Source organism: Oratosquilla oratoria, chromosome 40 (assembly GCF_046742065.1).
Source record: "Oratosquilla oratoria isolate Oo_2021 chromosome 40, ASM4674206v1, whole genome shotgun sequence".
In the NCBI taxonomy this organism is placed as follows: Eukaryota; Metazoa; Arthropoda; class Malacostraca; order Stomatopoda; family Squillidae; genus Oratosquilla; species Oratosquilla oratoria.
Genome location: NC_134816.1, coordinates 23180916 through 23200129, shown reverse-complemented (window position 1 = coordinate 23200129; position 19214 = coordinate 23180916). Strand labels below are relative to the sequence as shown.

The window sequence follows — 19214 nt, the reverse complement described above, 5'->3', positions numbered from 1 at the left end:
TACAACTGTGACTGTCAACAGTATTTACATAATTTCTTTTAACTAATTGGGGCTAATAAAGAATAGTGTTACATACACTACAATATTACAAGTCTCACCTCAGCTGCAGCACACTGGTCAACATTAGTGTGGAACTGGTGGATGATCTTGTGCTCTTTCTGGTGGTTTTCATACTCCTTCTCCACTGCATTAAGGTCACTGCCATACTCACTGTCATTCAACTTTTTCTGTCACATTCAAAGTAAAGAGAAAGTTAAGATAGATGGCAATGAGCATCTCTAGGATATATAAATAAATATGAACTCAATCTAAACATAAAATAGAAATACATGTGCATACATCCAGAATCATCTTTAATAACGAACAATAAAATTAGACCCAGTATACTCACCAGTTTATCTTTACACCAGTTAATACATTCTTGCAAGAACTTGAAGTGCTCATTAGTCTCTACAAGCCTCGACTCAGAAACAACAATTCGCTTTGTAGTGGTAAAGGACTCTTTTTGTATGAATGAGCGGTCGTTTAGAACAATTAGAAGACGGTTTTCGAAGAGTGTCCTGACACTGACATAGCGTTCCTCCAACTTGACAACCCTGTTGGAAAATCATTAAAGAGTTACTGACCACCAACAAGAAAGAATGGTAAAATTTCTCCCATTCCACAATCTACACTTCTTATCTACATTTATCCCTCCATTCATTATTGTAACACGCATCATATTTTTCAAATAATTCATCTCAAAAGCATTCAATTTTTGTCTCCCTTATATCTAAGTTTCTGCTACATAGTACTATTGATACAATCATTCCTTCATACAACTTTCATCCCCAAATACCTATTTCTCTTAATAATTTTCATTACACATTTACTAACTCCTTTTACACTATAATTTACCTCCACATCCACTGCCACATGTCCACAGATACTTTGCACTTTTTCCACATCTATTGTACTCATTATTATTCCAATTAATATATCCACTCTTCTAATATCTAAATACCCTCTAACTCCATCTTCAGCAGCAATTTGTATTTCCCTAACCATTCAGATTTTTAAAACATTGTGATAACACATTCCATCTTATTTCTACATACAACTAAAACCCATCACTTTTAACAACATTAAAACATTAGTTATTTTATATATCTTCTTCATAATATGTTCAAAACTCAATGCACCTCCCAAGTAGTCTATTCGTATTACCCACCTCTTGTGTAGTGTTGGGGCCTCGTGGTAGTGGCCTTCTTTGAGAACCTTAACATCTGAGTGAAGTGCTTTGATGGTGTCTTCACACTGTGCAAGTTCTCCATCAAGGTCATCACAGTTCTTCTTGGCATCCATTGGGTGTAATCTTTCAACACGCCGTGCTTCATCTTCAATACGAATTTCTACCTCCTCAAGAGTTACCTCTGTCTGCTTGATTTCACGATGGACCTTTTCAGCCAAACGCTGCATGCGGTCCACACTGAAATAAAATAATACAATTAATATCCTATACAGAAAGGTTATTTCCAGAATAAATTTCACAATGCCTAAACTAACCTAAATTTATCTCGCAAAACACTGCCAACAAAAGTAACCCACTACTTACCCAGATAGAGACTCATGAAGGGCATCATCTCGTTCTTGGAAGAGTGCCATCAATTTATTCCACTCTATATCAATTGCATTGTAGTGCAGCTCTGGTTCAAGTTCGTCTTCAAGAAATCCAGTGCCATCCAAGAGTTTTTGGATTTCTCTGTACATGTGCTGGATCTTATTCTTATCACGAAGACGTGGAGGGACTTCTTCTTGTCTAAATCTATAAATTTGATAACAAATAATCTGTTTGCAAAATTACTGTATGATTATAATTAGTGCACACATGATTTCAAGCATACATCAGAGCTTTAACCCCATTTTCTAAGCTCACCTGGTGCTTTCTTGTGCTAGTCGTTTCAGTTCGATCATGTTCGTGGGGAAGTGTCGGTCGCGCATGATGGAAATATGTTCGTGGATCCATCGCAAAAGAATAGTGGCCAATTCTTTGTATTCCTCAAGTTTTCGTTGCGCCTCCTGGTTAGGTTGTGGAGCCTTGGGTTAGCGGGTTAGTAGGGTACGAGAGTAGAAAGGTTAGTTAAAATTGTACATACGAAGTTGGGCCTATGAGGAGGGAAAAGTGGTCTGTGTAAGACTTCCCAAGTTCTAGAGTAGTGGTGTGCTTCGGTATGCAGATTTCCAATATTTTTCTCTTTTCCTAAAATGTGATTGAAAATGCAGTGCTTATGTTCAAGTTCATTTTTGTCCATGTCATTTCAACTGTTTTATTTGGTTCTTCAGTTTATCAATATTTTCTGTATGAAGGTATCTGAGTGATAAATTTGTCATTACTCCTATGAAGTCGTTAGGGTGGACAGACATAGATTTTTAGAGTACATCTTGTAGAGGACGTGGATATAATTTGTGTTACTCGTATTGGTCTGTCTGATAGAATGTCTTTAAATTGTGCTTAAATCTATTAAGCCTTTTACGGAGATACATGCATTAAGCATTACTTTGGGAATTATATTCATCTTATGCTTGCCTATCTCTATATCAAATTACAACAGCATCTATTTACATCTTAGCAAATGAAGCAGCTACTACTACTACTAGTACTATCATAAAGCTATGTCTATTAAGAAGTTATTTTGTATTGTACCTATGCTCCCTTGTTATGAAAATTTACATCTAATTTGAAATATATAAATTTTAAACCATTTACAATAAAAAGTTTTATAAACAGAGTAAACAAGTGTGCTAGTAAACCCACAAGTGGGAATTCCACAAACTGACTGGTTGAAACATTGTAATGTCTGGAAGTATGTCTTGCAAACTGTTATAGATGACATTACTATACAATGCTTTTTAAAAACTGCAGCAATTAATCAGCTCTGATGATAAATTGTTCTAAAATTTAAATAAGTTGGTTTGATATCCTGAGTGCATGTTTATATTCATTGAGATCTTGAGTTTTTGTTATACTTTTTTCAACAAGTTTGGTCTCTTACTGAAAGAAATATCAAAACATTTCAGTAAACAAGTTGTACCACTGAAATCTAATCCCAAGTTGTACATGACATGTCATGGCAAATCAACAATGACGGATGGTTACGTAACTGCAACACTTTGTACTCAGGCTTTCTTTGTAAGATCTAGGATTCTTTCAAAATATGATTTATTATTTACATTATTATAGTCTTTATTTATTTATCATTATCATGATTTTTTTTCATCCGACCTAGTTATGGACCAAAAGGTCTCCTGTCGGCATGCTCTGCCTTTGTAATCCTTTATTCAGTTAATGTTACTCAATTTGCTTCAGTTAGGGTACAATCTAGTGTGGTTTTAAGCACCATTTCATTGAGATTATATTCATTATACTGTAACTAATGGCACTGCAGCAACTACTTTTGCTATATCACATTATTTTCTTATTCAGTAGCACAAGCCATGTGTTGTCATTTTGTGTGGGGTGGTCTATATATCTTCAAAATAATATCTCAAGTGTATTTCACATGTATCTCAAACAGAAATCTGTTGATAAGTAGAAGCATATTTTTCACCATTCACCATAATTCTGTTGTCAGTAATCTATGAGTACTCTTATATCTAAAAATAAAAAATAATTATGTGAACTTGTTAAACCTATTGTCACTGGTTTCTAAGCATTAATACAGTTCATGATGTGAACTTTGTTAAATGTGTCACTATAGTATCTAAGCATTAAAAGTTAGATTGGTACTGTAGATGCCATCAACACTATCAATGGCATGTGTTACACAAAAATAAAAACTTTTGTACGACAATATACCTTATACCTTAACAACAAAAATTATGGTAGCCTTGAAAATGAAAACTTCTCAGCATGTGAGGAAACACTGCAACCTGCAAAGCTTCACTTCATAATTCAATCACATGAGTTTATGATTCACCATAGCAATTCAAGCAAATTTGTATACTGATCTTCAAAGCTCAGTGCTTATAGACATCTCCCATTAATGCATTTTTTTTTTCAGAACTGTTTATTTTCCACTTCTTCCTTCCCTCCTTATTTCCTATTTTTGAAAACAACAGGTGCAAGTATTGGTACTGTGAAATGGACATGAGAATTATCGTCTTCAAGAAATCCACCTATAAACACCCTCACCTCCATTTTGAGGTGCAGCCTTGAATTATTCCTAGTGAAAAATATATAAAAACCACCCTTTAATTTTATGAAAACAATAACGGATTAAAAAGGATGTTAATCCTTGCTATGGTGAACCAGGACACCTAAGTGTAAATCCAACATCAGCCTGTAGTAGGGTGTCATGTAACTCTGTGGTTCTGTTGCAGTCAAGCTTGGGGCATTATTCATATTAGCAATGTTTCCACAGCTACTCCTTGGCACTGCAAAATCACAGCGTCATTATCAACTAAAGAATTGCATTGAGCAAAAACATTATCCTGACTGTGAATGTGTTAGATCTAAGGCAAAAGTGCATGTAATATACTGTATGTTTAGCAACCTATAACTTAAATAGTGAATAAAGTTAATAATCAATTGCACTTTAATCCTGAAAAGTACTTTACTGAACCTTACACTTAATCCACCACTGCAAAAACGATTTAAAAGCTACAATAACTGCACTTGTTCCAAATGCAGCATCACCTGCTCCCTTCACCATTAATCTGCAACCTTGCTTTTGCAACTGCAACATCTGTAAGATCTGCATTTCAACTTCTTAGGTTGTGCAAATGGTTAGCTACCGGTCCAACGTTTACATATGACCACACCAGTACTGGTGGGTATCCTACTTACAACGTTGAAAAGCGGGTGTATTGAAGGTGGCTCTGGGAAGATCTCATAAAGCTGTGATACGTAAGTTATCAAGGACTTCTCGTCTGGTTCCGGGGTATCAACATCTGAAACACGACAAAAGTAAATGAGAATACATCTAAAACACAAGTTAAACGATGCTATGTAGAAGTTAAATTAGAAAATAAAAGTAATTTCATATATATATATATATATATATATATATATATATATATATATATATATATATATATATATATATATATATATATATATATATATATATAAATATATTATCCTTTTGCAAAGGAGAGCTAATTGTGAGAAGGAAGAAATAGGAATAGGGAGTGCAGGATGAGAGGGAGAGGTAGACATAAAGAATTTGTTGTGCTAGAGGCAGAACTGAGGAAGAACTGCTGGAGGGATGATGGAAAAATAGAACTATTAAATGGAGAAGAAAAAATTGGAGGGTGAAAAGAGGAAATCCTGGAGGACAAGTAAATACAAACAAGAAAAACGTGCAATGAATGGGACGATCAGCAGACGAGAAAACAGTACGGTAGAGAAGGAAGGGGAAGGTGGGTGACACAAATAGAACAAGTTTGCAAAAGAAAACGGATGAGAGGAAGATGATGAGGGAGATATGGAAAGCGACAACTCTTGGGGGGAAATGGCGCGGACGAAAGGGGATGAAAACAAACGAAAAACATATCACAAATAGGGAGAAAAGTATAATGAGGCGCACTTTATTATTCAGATTAATGAACCATTTCGTCGCACAAACACACACGTGCCACCGTCACCGACATCACATCGAATCAGTTCCTTCTGCCAAAGCTCCCTTTTCCTCCCTCCCCACCTGCACCCACTTCGTACGCCCTTTACAGTCTGAACGTGCAACCTGCACCATTCCTTGCTTGCACCTGCTGGCGGCTTATCAACTACGTTAAAGTACCGTATCTACTCCCGGCTTATCAACTCTCGACCTCCACCAACACCGGACCTACTAACTGTTCTAGGGGTCAACTCCCAACCTACCATTGACCCCTTGTCTTGCACCTGCTCCCAGTTAACCAACAACTCTAGACTGCACCTGCTCCTGGTCTAACAACACCCCGAGGCTTGCACCTGCTCCTAGTCTAACACCACCTCCGAGCCTGCACCTTCTCCCAGCCTACCAACCTTTCACCCTGCACCTTCTTCCCGTTCTCAATTTCCACCCTGAAGAAATTCGATAACTGAATACATCTTTCGAATTGATCCAGTTACCAGGTATCGCTTCACGATCTTCGTCAGAACAGTGACTCATAAGGCTGATGTTCTGATATCGAGTTTGGTCAATCTCTTTCCTCTCTACAGCACACAACAACGACAAATGGAATCTGAGCCATGTCGCCCCTAAGTTTTATGCAGTGAATATTTTAGGAATTTGAGTGACAGCAGCATTCATTTCCGACTCCAGGCTAATTTACGAGGAATAAAAAAAAAATGAAAAATAAATAAAATAAAAATAAATATATAAAAGAAAAAGCAATTTAAAAGTTGTCATCATTTATTTGAGAGTGGAGATTAATTTCTAATCGTAAAATAACGACGCGTGATGAAGGGAAAGAGAGAGGAAGGGAGGGAAAGAGAGAGAATGTCATATATAATTAGAATGAATTCTTTAAAACGCGTGGAGGTATGCTGTGCACAGCGCATGGATATGTCACATACATTGACGACTACACGGAAATACGTCGTAGGCTGGCATGCCAAGTCTCCCCCCCCCCCTCACCGGCCTTGCTATTCTGGGGGGATCGCTATCGAATGAGATACCTGCAGATACCTGCAGTGACGTGCATGTAAGCGGGTTCATGCAGGTACGGTCGTAAATGTGCTATCATGTAACTTGTATGATAGTGTTACTGGTATTGTTATTGTGGTAGGATCTGATTGTTGTGCGATGTAGTAACTGTTACGGAACAGTGACTATGGTATGCTGTTGCAACTAGTCCGATATTGTAAATGTGGTATGCAGTAATTGGTAAAATACTTAACTTTAATGACGTGTGGTACGAGAAGAATGGAGGGCGAGTAGTAATTGAGACAGGGAGTGGGACGGGGGTTGGGAGTGGGAGGAGAGTTTATCACAATCAATTGACAGGATGAAATGATGCACTCTGTTCTGGGCCTAACCGGGGAGGAGTAGGGGAGGGGGAGGTGGGGGTGAGGTTTGCAGTCCAGCAATGACCATCATTTCTTCATATTGCAAACTCAAATTTGGAAGTAAACAAACCAGGTCCTTGATCAATCGGATCTCATTTTACATAGTTCAGTAAGGCAAAACATGAATGATTTGAATTCTGTTGACGGTTGAACTGGAGGAGGGGGGAGGGGGAAGGGAGTTCACCTGACTGAGGCGTTCATCTTTTACACATCAAATAAATTCGCCATAGTCTTGGTCTTATATATATATATATATATATATATATATATATATATATATATACATATATATATATATATATATATATATATATATATTTATATATATATATAAGTCTAACAATAGGCCAAAGCTATCTTAACACAACCACTGTGGAGAGTTAAGCTCTCCAGGGACACGAAAACACTGGAGCGAGCACAGGTGACTTAATATCGGGGGTGTCATTGCCATCAACAGGTTATTAAAAATATATATTATTTTCTTTGTCAATATCTACTAATAATATTCTCCACGTCCACTCCAACTCTGCCCAAGCGGGCAGAAGTAAATGCAAACGTCCTTAAGGAAAATTTAATTATTTCTAGCAGATGTGAATGACGGAACCACGGCATTGGTCGGCGGGGAACATTCGAGATTTGCAAGACACTGCCCGTGGGCGTGGATGGGCGTGGGCGCCTTGGAAAGGAATCCAGAAGCACGTGGGCGGAGGTGTGTGTGTGTGTGTGTGTGTGTGTGTGTGTGTGTGTGTGTGTGTGTGTGTGTGTGTGTGTGTGCGTGCGCACTGTGTTGCGAGGGGGCTGCAGAGTTAGATGACTGCGCATGCGTGTTGGCTGACGAGTGTGTGGATGTGGACGTGAGGATGGCTTGGCTGTTGTGAAAGAAACCATTAGCGAGACTGAATTAGCGAGGATCCCAAGGCCCTCGATGACCTTATGACTTCTGATCAACGTTCACCGACTGGACATCTCGAGGCGTCTTGAGAATTGGGATGTAAAAACCGCAAAGCAATTTGGAAACATTCACGTTCCTTGTGCTCGTGAGAAAAAATTTAAGTCAGGATTGTTGCAACGCGCACGCGCGCTCACACATACTTTACATATAATAATTCAGGCTCAGGTAGAGTTACTTGACACAGTCATATTATTGACTCAAGACTGCAAGTGCCCAGATCGGTCCCCTCTTTATTGTATATCGCCACCTGTCCTTTCGAGAACAATATTATATATATATATATATATATATATATATATATATATATATATATATATATATATATATATATATATGAAAGAACGTCGTTTAAGATTCTCACAGCCACAAACTCTCGAGTTCGTTTATAAGCCCAATAAAATAGCACAAGCGTTACTGTTCACTGGTGTCTATTAAAAAATATGAAAATAATATTAATAATAAACAAATTAATAAATAATAATAATGACAATGATAACATCCCGTTCGATAATTTCCTCTCATGATTACCAATCTTTCTAAGAAACTACTTCGCTGTGTCGAAGCATCGCAGTTGGCAGTTGGCTGAACCCCTCCTCCCTCCGCCGACCCCCCCCCCCACTCACCCACCTTCCCTCTCACCCCGAGGCGTCGCCTCCGGATCCCGCAGTGAGCTTCTTCAAAAGAAGAGCCCAGAAAAGACTTCCTACAAAGACGCCGAGGAGAAAGAGATCAGCGATGACGTGTGAGACGAATTAGAGTGAGGCCATTTGGGAAATAGAGATGAGGATGCGGATGGGGAAAAGAACGAGAATGAGAAACGGGAAAAGGAAAATTGTAACAGGAGAGGTAAAAAAAAAAGTGAAAGCCTATGAAAAGGGAATGGGGAAAAGGATAGAAAGAAAATATGGAGAGAAAAAAGGGGAAGGCAAAAGTAAAGTTGATGGAAAAACATGGTTAGGAGAAAATGGAAATAGGAATAGAAGAAAATGGGAGAGGAATGGGAAGGAGAAAAGGATGAGGGAAGAAAGTGGGAGGCAGTATTGGGGTAAAAGGAAAAAGAACAAGAGGATTGAAAGAATATCACCATGGAATAGAGATTAAAAAGAGGGGAAAAGAGAAAAGGTTGAGAAAAAACAATAAAATATTGGGAGAGAGACGAAGATAAGAGAAGTAAAGTACTGCAGAGATAAGAGAAGTGGGGGGGGATATAGAGTACGGTGGGGGGGGGGGGGTTAGACGGGAAAGGAGAGGAAATACACATTATAAAATACGAAGATAAGCATAAATATGCAACGAAGTGAACATGCAAGTGGGAAGAGATAACAACAATAGTGAAAACACACACACACACACACACACACACACACACACACACAGAGGAGATTCGAAGGTCACACAGACAATATGGATGCTGGTGGCAGAGGAGTAAAGAAACAAGGCGAGGAAAGAGACGGAAGATGAGGAGAACGACCCTGCCGAGGACGTGCAGTCGAGTAAAAAGTCTGAAGGGAAAGTCGGAGCAGGATGAAGGATGTGGGTGGGAGGGAGAGAGGAAATAAGTGACAATTGTGGAGGAAATCGGGCTGAAATATGAAAATGAGTAGAGGAAGAGGGAAGAAGAAAAGAGAAGGCGTGAGGTAGGGAGAGGGGAGGTGGGGAAGAAGAATGGGGAGGGGATGTGGGGCAAGGAAGGGGAAAAGGAAAGGGCCGGGGAAGAACAAAAAGGCGCAATAAAAGGGAGGAGGGAATAACGTAGGATGGAGGGCGAGAGAACAGGTTAGGGGAGATAGAAGAGAGGATTGAAGGGAGTGGAGGTGGAAGGCAGATGTGGAGGGAATAGGAAGAGGGGGCAATGACAACAAGAGGTACTGGAGGGCAAGAGAGGCTGCAGAAGGGGGAGGAGAGGGAGGGAGACGGGAGGAGGATGACTGCATGACTGGCGAGAAGAGAAACGAAACGTGGATGCTGAAGATGAAAAGAGCAGAAGAGGCAACATATTTGCATGGCTGGAGCGGATTGGGAGAGGAGACAGGGTAATCTAGGATAAGGATGACTAGGAGAAAAGGATAAGGGGAGAGCGGGAAGGAGAGGAGGATGGGATGAAGATGAGAAGAGGAAGGAGGAAGGAAAAAGGAAGAGGGGAAGGGGAAGGGGAAGGAGAGGAGGAGGGGATGAAGATGAGACGAGGAAGGAGAAAGGAAGAGGAGGAGGGGAAGGGGAAGGGGAAGGAGAACGAGGACGAGTGAGAGCAAGGAAGGGGAAGAAGAAATGGGTAATGGGTGAAGGGAAAGAGGGTAAGGGGGAGATGGGGGAACGGTTAAGGAATGGGAGAGGGTGGGAAGCGGAACGGGGAAAGGGAAACGGAGGGAAGGAGGAGGGTGGAAGAGGGAGAGGAAATAAAGAGCGTTACTATAAAAGGAAGATAAGTGTGTGAGACAGACACACACACATAATGCACAGTCATCGTACTCCACATCTTGTATCATCTAGTCCACACACGCGAGGGCTCTCTGGACAGACATAATACTCAGGTCACAACCTATCAGAACTCCGCTAACGTCCCCCCCCCCACACCTCCATCCCCAAGAGATCCATCCCATCCCACCCCACCCCAACCTCTCACTGCTGCAGCCCACGCGAATCACGAGCTGCAGCAACAGGCGTACCAACATTTCCGGATGGAAAGGGATATTTGAAAAAAAAAGGAGAAAGACACAGAAATACGTTACCTTCAGGGTCGAGAAGTCTGGTAACTCCGTATTCACGCTCCATGACGGAAAAGGCAATTTCGAGTCGATCTCTGGCTGATCTCTGTCGAAGACCACGCCAGTCCACAAGGTCGGGTCTGGAGGGGAAAACAAAGATTCACTGATGTCAGTACTAAGGTCTAAGCGAGAAAAATAATTAAAAATAAACACCAATTAAACATATATATCCACCATGGGTTTGTCCCTGCCAGAGTAGAGTAAGCTGTCTGAGGATTTTCCCAGAAAAAGGTACAGTTATTACAATATAATCAGGCAATTATTCCCATTAAATAAATGATTCTTAGTCACCAACAGTCCCGCAAATCATGTGATTCATCATAAAAATAAAGGTTCGTGGGTACTAATTACAAGGCAGAGAAGGATAGTGGAAACATGAAGTAAGAATTTTCCTGTTTGAAACCGCTGTAAAGACAACTAAACAGTTTAAAAAGAAAACGGAAATATTCTTCACCGGGAGAAAACCACTATTAAACCAACTTCAACCCTGTCTTAAAGAGAGAGACATGAGAAGGAAGGGAAATACAAATTCCGAGTTCTCTCTATTGAGAAATCTTAGAATTTATATATCTCCACAACTGGGAAAGAAAATGCATTAAAACCAAAATATTTACCGGGATATCAATAACTGCTTGTGGTATCAGATATTTTCCAAATTTCACACCCCTTCATTCGAAATATTGAAAAATTTCGAAGATTCACAATAAAGAGAACTGATGGTGCTAGACGTGTTATGTAACACATTCACAGAAGCCTGCAGCAGGAATCACGAATTATGAGAAGACGCCATCAAGCCGCGATCTGTACACGCCAACTTCCCTGGGAACCGCGCGTTCCGGCCTCCCGCGCCTGTGGTCCCACCCACGCCCGGGGAGAGCAGGGGGACCAAGAAGCGCTCTAGGACCTTCAGCCATTCACAAGCATAACTCCCCCGAACATATTTCACGGGGGAGAAATAAACATGCAAGAATTAAGGCTGTTAATTTGTGACGAATAAGCGTACGTCTCAAGTGACAAGCACCGTAGACAGCACCAGAAGCTGACTAATAAGCGAATGAAGCTACGGAGCAAAAATGTAAAGTCGACTGCAGTGGGAGCATCATACCCCTATTTGTATCGGGCCGTTTTACGTCCTGGATACAAGGCAATTACGACCTACACGCCAGGCATATCGTAAACCTACGATGTATACCTAATATGTTCACTAAAACTACTTGGATGATACCAAATACAGGGCTGTAATTTTGAGAATTTGGGGGAAGGCTTGTCAGATTTACATGTGAATACAATAAACTTCTTTGTTTGAAGAATAATCATAATCTAGTTTTAGAAGGTAGAATATATAAGGTTACAGTTTTCGTGATTATAGTGTAATCAATTTAAAACCATAATGGTTTCACACACCAATCAAAATGTCAATATGTGAAAAATATTGGGATGCTACAGCCCCCCCCCCCCCGCCGGGAATTATGGCCCTGAAAATTTATCTACACGAAGACAATATCATGGATCCGTATTATTTAATCGAAATTCTCCGTCCGATGACATCATTATCATACATTAGTCTGGCTACCACATGACGATATTATTCGTCTACTCAAAGCGAAAATCACACTGAAGGAACTCATTCAACAGCGAGGTTTATCAATAATTCGAATCACCGTTGCCACAGATGGCGGCTAACGGTCGCACTACAAGCGACTTCAGTGGTTACGCTGGTAAATGAATTCAAACTTGGATGTTGAGAACCTGTGTGTTTTGCTTCCAGACGATTTCATTCAGCAGGCACAGCTAAAGAGTTGATAAATCTAACGAAGTAGCCGAGACAGAGTGAAATGGAAGGAGATGAAACTAAAATATAAATGAAAAGGAATGGATTGAAGAAATGTGAAAGACTAAGTTACAAGTAGTGTATGTGTGTGTGTGTAAGAGGAAGCGAAGGAGAGGCGAGAGGGAACAAGAGGCACTGAAAGGTGAGAGGGAGTTCTGCAGACCGTAATGACACGGTCAATTGGCATGGTTCCCTCTATAAGAAAGAAAAAGAAGAAAACATACATCGACAAGTGAAACAATCATGCATACGCACACACATAATATATATATATATATATATATATATATATAGATATAGAGAGAGAGAGAGAGAGAGAGAGAGAGAGAGAGAGAGAGAGAGAGAGAGAGAGAGAGAGAGAGAGAGAGAACATTAAACTTCTCATCACATTCCTCAGGCGCGTCAAGCCTCCAACACAAAGCCGCTTACTTATTTACCACTTGACTTAATCATGTTGAAGCTACTGGCCGAGTGCAGCTTTCTGGCTTCTCCTCCTCCTACCCACCCCTTCGACCGGTCTCGTCATTCTTAGCACTGTGGAATGACCCATGAGGGGGCAGGAGGCAAGTCTGAATGCACAAGATATGATGATGAGGAGGAGAAAGACAGATGCATATATAGATAGTGTGGGGGTGGGAGTAACAAGGGAAGGAACTAAATGTGAGAAGAACGTAAATACGTTACAAGTAAGGAGTCGGACAAAGCATAACGTCTTTGGGAAGGGGATAGGTGGAGGTGGGAGTGGGGAGGGGGTCTCCGCCGCACAGCCAAATGCTGCCCCCCACCCCACTTCTCTCGTCCTGCACTATCAAATGCTGCTTACTCGCTAAATCACACGAACAGGTGGTCAGGAACGGGTTGCAGGTGGCATAACCTAAAGGTGCGCCTACACTAGCGTACAGTTTAATACAAACGTGTGACCTACCAGGAGGAACATAAAGCACTAAAAAAAATTCACGGCAATCTGGAGTTCAATCTCCACCCATTTGATAGTTCGATATTCAATATACCCTTATTCATAGATACACTTCCCATGGCATTCCTTGCATTGTTTGTATAACAAACAACAGGATACAGATATCTGCAATTGGTAATGAGCATTGTTGACGTCATGATAAACCGAATGGGCGGAGTTTGACTTGCTACCGTGAACTAATTCTGCGGGAAGGTTGGGTTGCCAATCACGTTGGTGCCAAATACAGTATTAATCCGTGCTGAACAAGATTCTGACGTGTTCATGAAGACACCCTGACCTGACCCTAGGCACATCAAAATTATTCCATTATATTTTATCAACAAAATTAATAAATTCAACAACAATAAAAAAAAATGTATGTATATGGATAATTCCGCTGTGCTACGGGCTGGTTCGGGTGTTTGCGATTACTAATGCAGTGGTGAGGTCAACTCGCTGCTAGACTGCACCCGTTTTCTTCAACGAATTCACTCCTCGTGAAGTGAAGCGCAGAAATGGTTATGGAGGTATGGAGGAGTACAACATACACATAGTTCTCTATTAAAATTATTTTATCTGGTTATTTATTTGTGTATATATTTATTTATCAATGTTCAATTCCTAAACTAAATGAAATATTATTTCAGAGCATAAATCCCAGTCTCTGTGTACCTTAGCGTTCCATTCCCATTACTGACTCATCCAGTCAATAAACCAACTAGATTAAGACACTACACATTCCTCCCAATTTCTGCAAGTCTTGTCCCAATATAATTTCGTACAAATATTTCCACTGCAAATATACTTTAAGTACAATCAAATAATACCACAATATACACATTATCCCAACAATCTAGATTTTCGAGAAAAAAATCATTCCACTGGTGTAATCTAACCGAAAATAAATCGTCCACTCCATCTCTTATATCTTGATTTTGAACTTAAAAATGCCTTGGTCATACATAAAAATATAATCCACTTGTTCAGTCATTCTATTACGAAAATCATCATACACGGAAATCAACGTCAAAACATAACTGCCTTCAAAGGGAAAAAACAGATTGTCCCAAGGATTATACTCCATAGAGAATCAAAAAGATATAAACAAGCATAGTGGTACATCATCCGCCAAAAAAGTATCATAAATTAAACAAGAGAACATTCATGTACATGGAAACATGCAAACAAGAAGACAAAACACATTGACATGTCAACTGTCACCACATCCACACATACTCTTTCGCATGCCCGTGAGAACGACATGCTTCTTAACTACATGGCTCCCAAACACTCAAAAAGATACAAGAGACACCGCTGGATGCCCTTGACCACATCAACCACCAGCGTTCCCACATATGGGATCCTTAATATTTAACTTACGGTTGTACTTGTCTCCTATCTGTCGGTTGGCCACATGCTAGGTCGTGAGTTCGGCCGAAGATCACCTGGCTGTTAGAAGGAGATTGCTTAGTCCACCACGGGGGGTTAAAAGCTCAAAAGAACACCCGACCTGCCAACCAAACTACCCAAGACCACTCCAGGCAGGTTGGGTGTTCTCAGACACCGCTTGGGACTCGAATCAGCCGGAAAATGTTATTATTAATAAACCGGGAGCTTGGGGTTAGGGCGCTGGAAAAGAGGTCCTATCGTGTGGATAACGGGTGAAAAGTGGTCAGTTACTTCCGTGGGTAAGATTATGTTTGTGAGCTCTACAGTGTTGTGTTCGAGTGTAACTAAAGTGTAGTGGTCGTACTCGCTCCTTGGAGTTTTGTCAAGTTAATCCAGGTGATGATTTTTGGCGTGCTGGGCAAGTGTAGTAAAAAATAAACAAATAAATAAATAAATAATAACTGTCCCGCTCATTTCCGTATATCATGATAACGATTTTAAAATTAGAGATGGCGAGTAATTTTGGGTGCAACGATCGACAGTCGTCTGGTCTAAGCGAGCTACATACATTGCGAATTTCAAATGCATTGATAACTTGGGTGGTGATACGTATCATTACCGAATGTTTGCAATTCTGCTCTTTCACCTCGTTCTGTCCGTGGGGGTGCAAACATACTCGTATGCAGGTCATGCATAAGCATCATTGTACGCAGTATTCATTTCGAGATATAACTACAATAAATCTGGCCTTTTAGAAAAAATACATTATTGAAAATTTGTCTTACTGTTATTTCAATAGATATTACCCGTTAATTCTATGTTATGCATTCCTATTCTTATATATTATGTGCCATTATTTTTATGTGATAACAAAACATTATTTATACAAACTCTATAGCGAGCCATACGCGAGGCTGAAACTATGGTCTACAATAAACTCGCTACTTCAATGCAATTAGATACAATATAAATCAGTGTAGCGGGGCTGTCCACACGACCGTTTTCCGAAACGTTGACCTATTTACGTTTCTCAAAAGTCTTTGTAAAAATTACCGTATTCACTTTTAGCAAACGAGTGCGGCTTCCGGTCACGAAATCTAACGCCTTCACGAATAACGGTCTTGTTTCCTCTATGCATACTGCCCATAGCCAATGACGCGGTCTGGTATCGTGCCGGCATGTTTGAATCTACACCGGAATCTAACCGGACAAAGATTATTAAGAGTCGATGGTAAGGGAGGGAGTCCTAGATTATTTATGGACACGTACATCTACACTAAATTACTTTGCAAGAGTGAACAGGTGCATAAACGCGCTTTTGTAAGGGATGGGGGAAGTGAGAGATGGAGGAGGGTGAGGATACAGGTGTGTAGATATAGAAAACGGGTCAGTGAGTGCGAGCGGGAAGGCGCACCCGTGATCAAGTGCAATTGGGTAGGTCTCTTTGCGCATGTTATGTCAATGCACTATATACCGTATACGTGCAAATAGGTGTGCAACGTTACCGTAAAATGCTACTTTACATGCGGGCGTGCAAGTGATTATACATGCGTGAAAAATACACCTACAAATGAGCAAACGAACGAGCATAAAACCGCAACTTCGAGAACTTTACAGCAAACGTAAACATGAGTCAAATTCCCGCGCGCGTGCAACACAGACGCCGGCTGTGCTCTCAAAGCACGACCCACCCGACCACCAGCGTGCACAAAGTGGCGTCAATTTACCGACAAGTCGAAAAAATATGACTACGCCACCCATCTCCTCAGCACGCAAACTATGCAGATTTAGAAGTAGGTAGCAGCCATTTCAAGAGCTTTCTATACTAGTTACTCTAAACTCGAGGTAGAAATGCTGATCCACCAAATTTGTTTACGTATGCAAATGTAGCGTTATTTACTGGGTATTCGATAATTCTGTTAGTCCAAGAAGACAATTTCACTATAAGACGAGTATCACAAGGAAAAATATGAAAAATAATCATCAAGGAATACCGTTTCCATTAGAAATTATTAACGGATTTTCAAGCTCCCACGCTGATTAATTACCAATAGATCGACCCACATAATCAATTACCTTTCCCGTCGCCTGCCATCACCTCGTCTACCCATACTTCAATTTCAAATATCAATCACTATACGGCTAGACGTCAAAGGAATGACCATTATATATCAAAGTTACAGTTGCGATAATAAATCTGGTTCCATTTGAGTTTTTGTATATAACCAAACACCTTTACAAGAAGTCACTTGCACCATCCCACCAATTTCAATAACCCGGAAATTATAGGCCACCTTCTCCTCCACTCTCCAACCACATTGCCCGAGTTAAATCGCATTGCAGCAAGGCACAGCTCCCCACTACTTTCCGTACCCACCCATCTAATATACGAGTATCTGCGATGGATCCTTTTGCTGTACGCGAATGTCCATGTCTAATGTCTAGTAATATATAATAACGTTATTCTATATATTTCTATTGTAGAAAATTACATCACATATATGGCACTGATATATAAGGAAAACTACAAACTAGTTAAAGGCTTTTAATTGAGACTACTTTGTATTAACATGTTTCAGATGTGGTCTACATCACCGACGTTCTCAAATATTCCCAATATTACTTATGCCACTCTTCGATTATTCCGTGTTAATCAATAATGCCACTCTTTGAATCCGGCTAGTTATACGCGTGTGTGTGTGAGAAGTAAAGAAGATAAGGGTGTTACCTGCCAGTGTGGTCGTGGTACAGTATACGAGGATGTCAATGTCTGGAAAACGCGGTGAATGTGAAAATCGACATGCTGAGTAAGACCCGTAGGAGGCACGGGCATGACCAACAACCCGCACAACATCCACAGGATTTCCTTATGCTAATATAGCTTTCACTGCTCACTGATAATTATATTTCCTGTACAGTATTCACCTTAAATCAAAACGTGTTTCTTGTATAGGAAATATATATCAAGCAATCAGAAATTTCCGCTACATTTGCATAACGACAATCTCGGATGGGTCTGAGGCTTTGACTACAACAAGTGTTGTGTCTGCGTGCTATTTAGAAGTGATTCTAGTTATGAAGGCGTGAGTGAGCTATGTGTGCTGATTTGGTGCGTTAAGCTAGTGCAATATCACATGGGGAGGGGAGCGAAGGGGAGGGGCAGATACTTTAGTGGGGGGGGGGACTGGGGCAGACGAAGTTTAGTTCAATGAAAACACAAGCTTAAAAAACTCTATATAAAAATATTCTACAGTTATGAGATTTTTTTTTATCTAGCAGTTATACCAAGCAGTGAGAATGAGATAATCTCAGCGAGCTATTAGGCGTGATTATTTTTTTTATATTAATTCAAGAAAAAATACATAAAAAGGTCTGCAGACCTGAGTACTTCCAACCAAGCCAAAGCCCAAATTAAAAAAATATGAGAAGGGAGGAGGAAGATGCATACTGACGCTAAACACATTCGACCACATATTCAATTAAATAATTAATCTCACGCCTCGTACTCTCATATGCAAGAAAGTAACACACATGAAGACATACAAATACATACGCCAGCTCACAATTATACATTTGCCCAATTATTCACGCATATACAAATTCCTATTTTTCACACGCATACACCCACACACTGCATCTGATAGGGAGGAAGGGAGAATTGTATGATCAAACGCACTGCACACATATATATAAGACCTCACTTCTTCCATAACATATAAACCATATATATGCTTTGTCGTTTATTTCATACTATTTATTTATTTGTTCGTCATTATTTCTGTTTATTATTTCTTTATTTGTTCGTCATTATTTGTTTATTATTTCTTTATCATTTATTTTTATTTATCTCTATTATTATTTACCATTTACCTGTTTATTATTTAACTTTACAGATTCATTTATTCACTTATTGTATTTATTATCTTATATAATTTATTTGTTTATTTATCATTATCATTATTTTATTTGAATTTTTGCATCCGACCTGTCGTCATGCTCCTCCTTTGTAAATCCTTTGTAAATATTGCTAAAAATCAATATACACTCTAAGTAGTTCATACTAACTTTTCGTACAAGTTATATTTTTATATCCTTATTCAGTACACTCACACATTCATTAACCACATTTGCAACTAACTGGATATGCAAATAGCACATTAAATCATACTCAAACAACCAATCTTCGTAGCATAGTCTCACTCGCCCTTCCACACAAAGACCACTCAAAAAAATCCCTATTCAATATACCAGAGCACCACTAAACACACCCAAAAAAGGAAAAACACACACAA

General features: G+C 39.8%; 1 protein-coding gene across 50 annotated transcripts in view; it reads right to left on the bottom strand.

Annotated features, from left to right (window-relative positions):
* shot (dystonin-like protein short stop) overlaps positions 1 to 19214 on the bottom strand; it is an 805796-nt gene that overhangs the window by 167300 nt on the left and 619282 nt on the right. For 45 of the 50 annotated variants that reach the window (XM_076177258.1, XM_076177260.1, XM_076177256.1 and 42 more), the window contains 8 exons: positions 14914 to 14982; positions 10712 to 10827; positions 4826 to 4929; positions 1916 to 2076; positions 1595 to 1804; positions 1211 to 1468; positions 392 to 596; positions 99 to 227 (listed from right to left, as the gene is read on the bottom strand). In XM_076177258.1, the coding sequence (XP_076033373.1) occupies positions 99 to 227; positions 392 to 596; positions 1211 to 1468; positions 1595 to 1804; positions 1916 to 2076; positions 4826 to 4929; positions 10712 to 10827; positions 14914 to 14982 (1252 nt within the window). The remainder of the gene's footprint in view (positions 1 to 98; positions 228 to 391; positions 597 to 1210; positions 1469 to 1594; positions 1805 to 1915; positions 2077 to 4825; positions 4930 to 10711; positions 10828 to 14913; positions 14983 to 19214) is intronic. The other 5 variants (XM_076177211.1, XM_076177262.1, XM_076177221.1 and 2 more) reach the window with 3 other exon arrangements.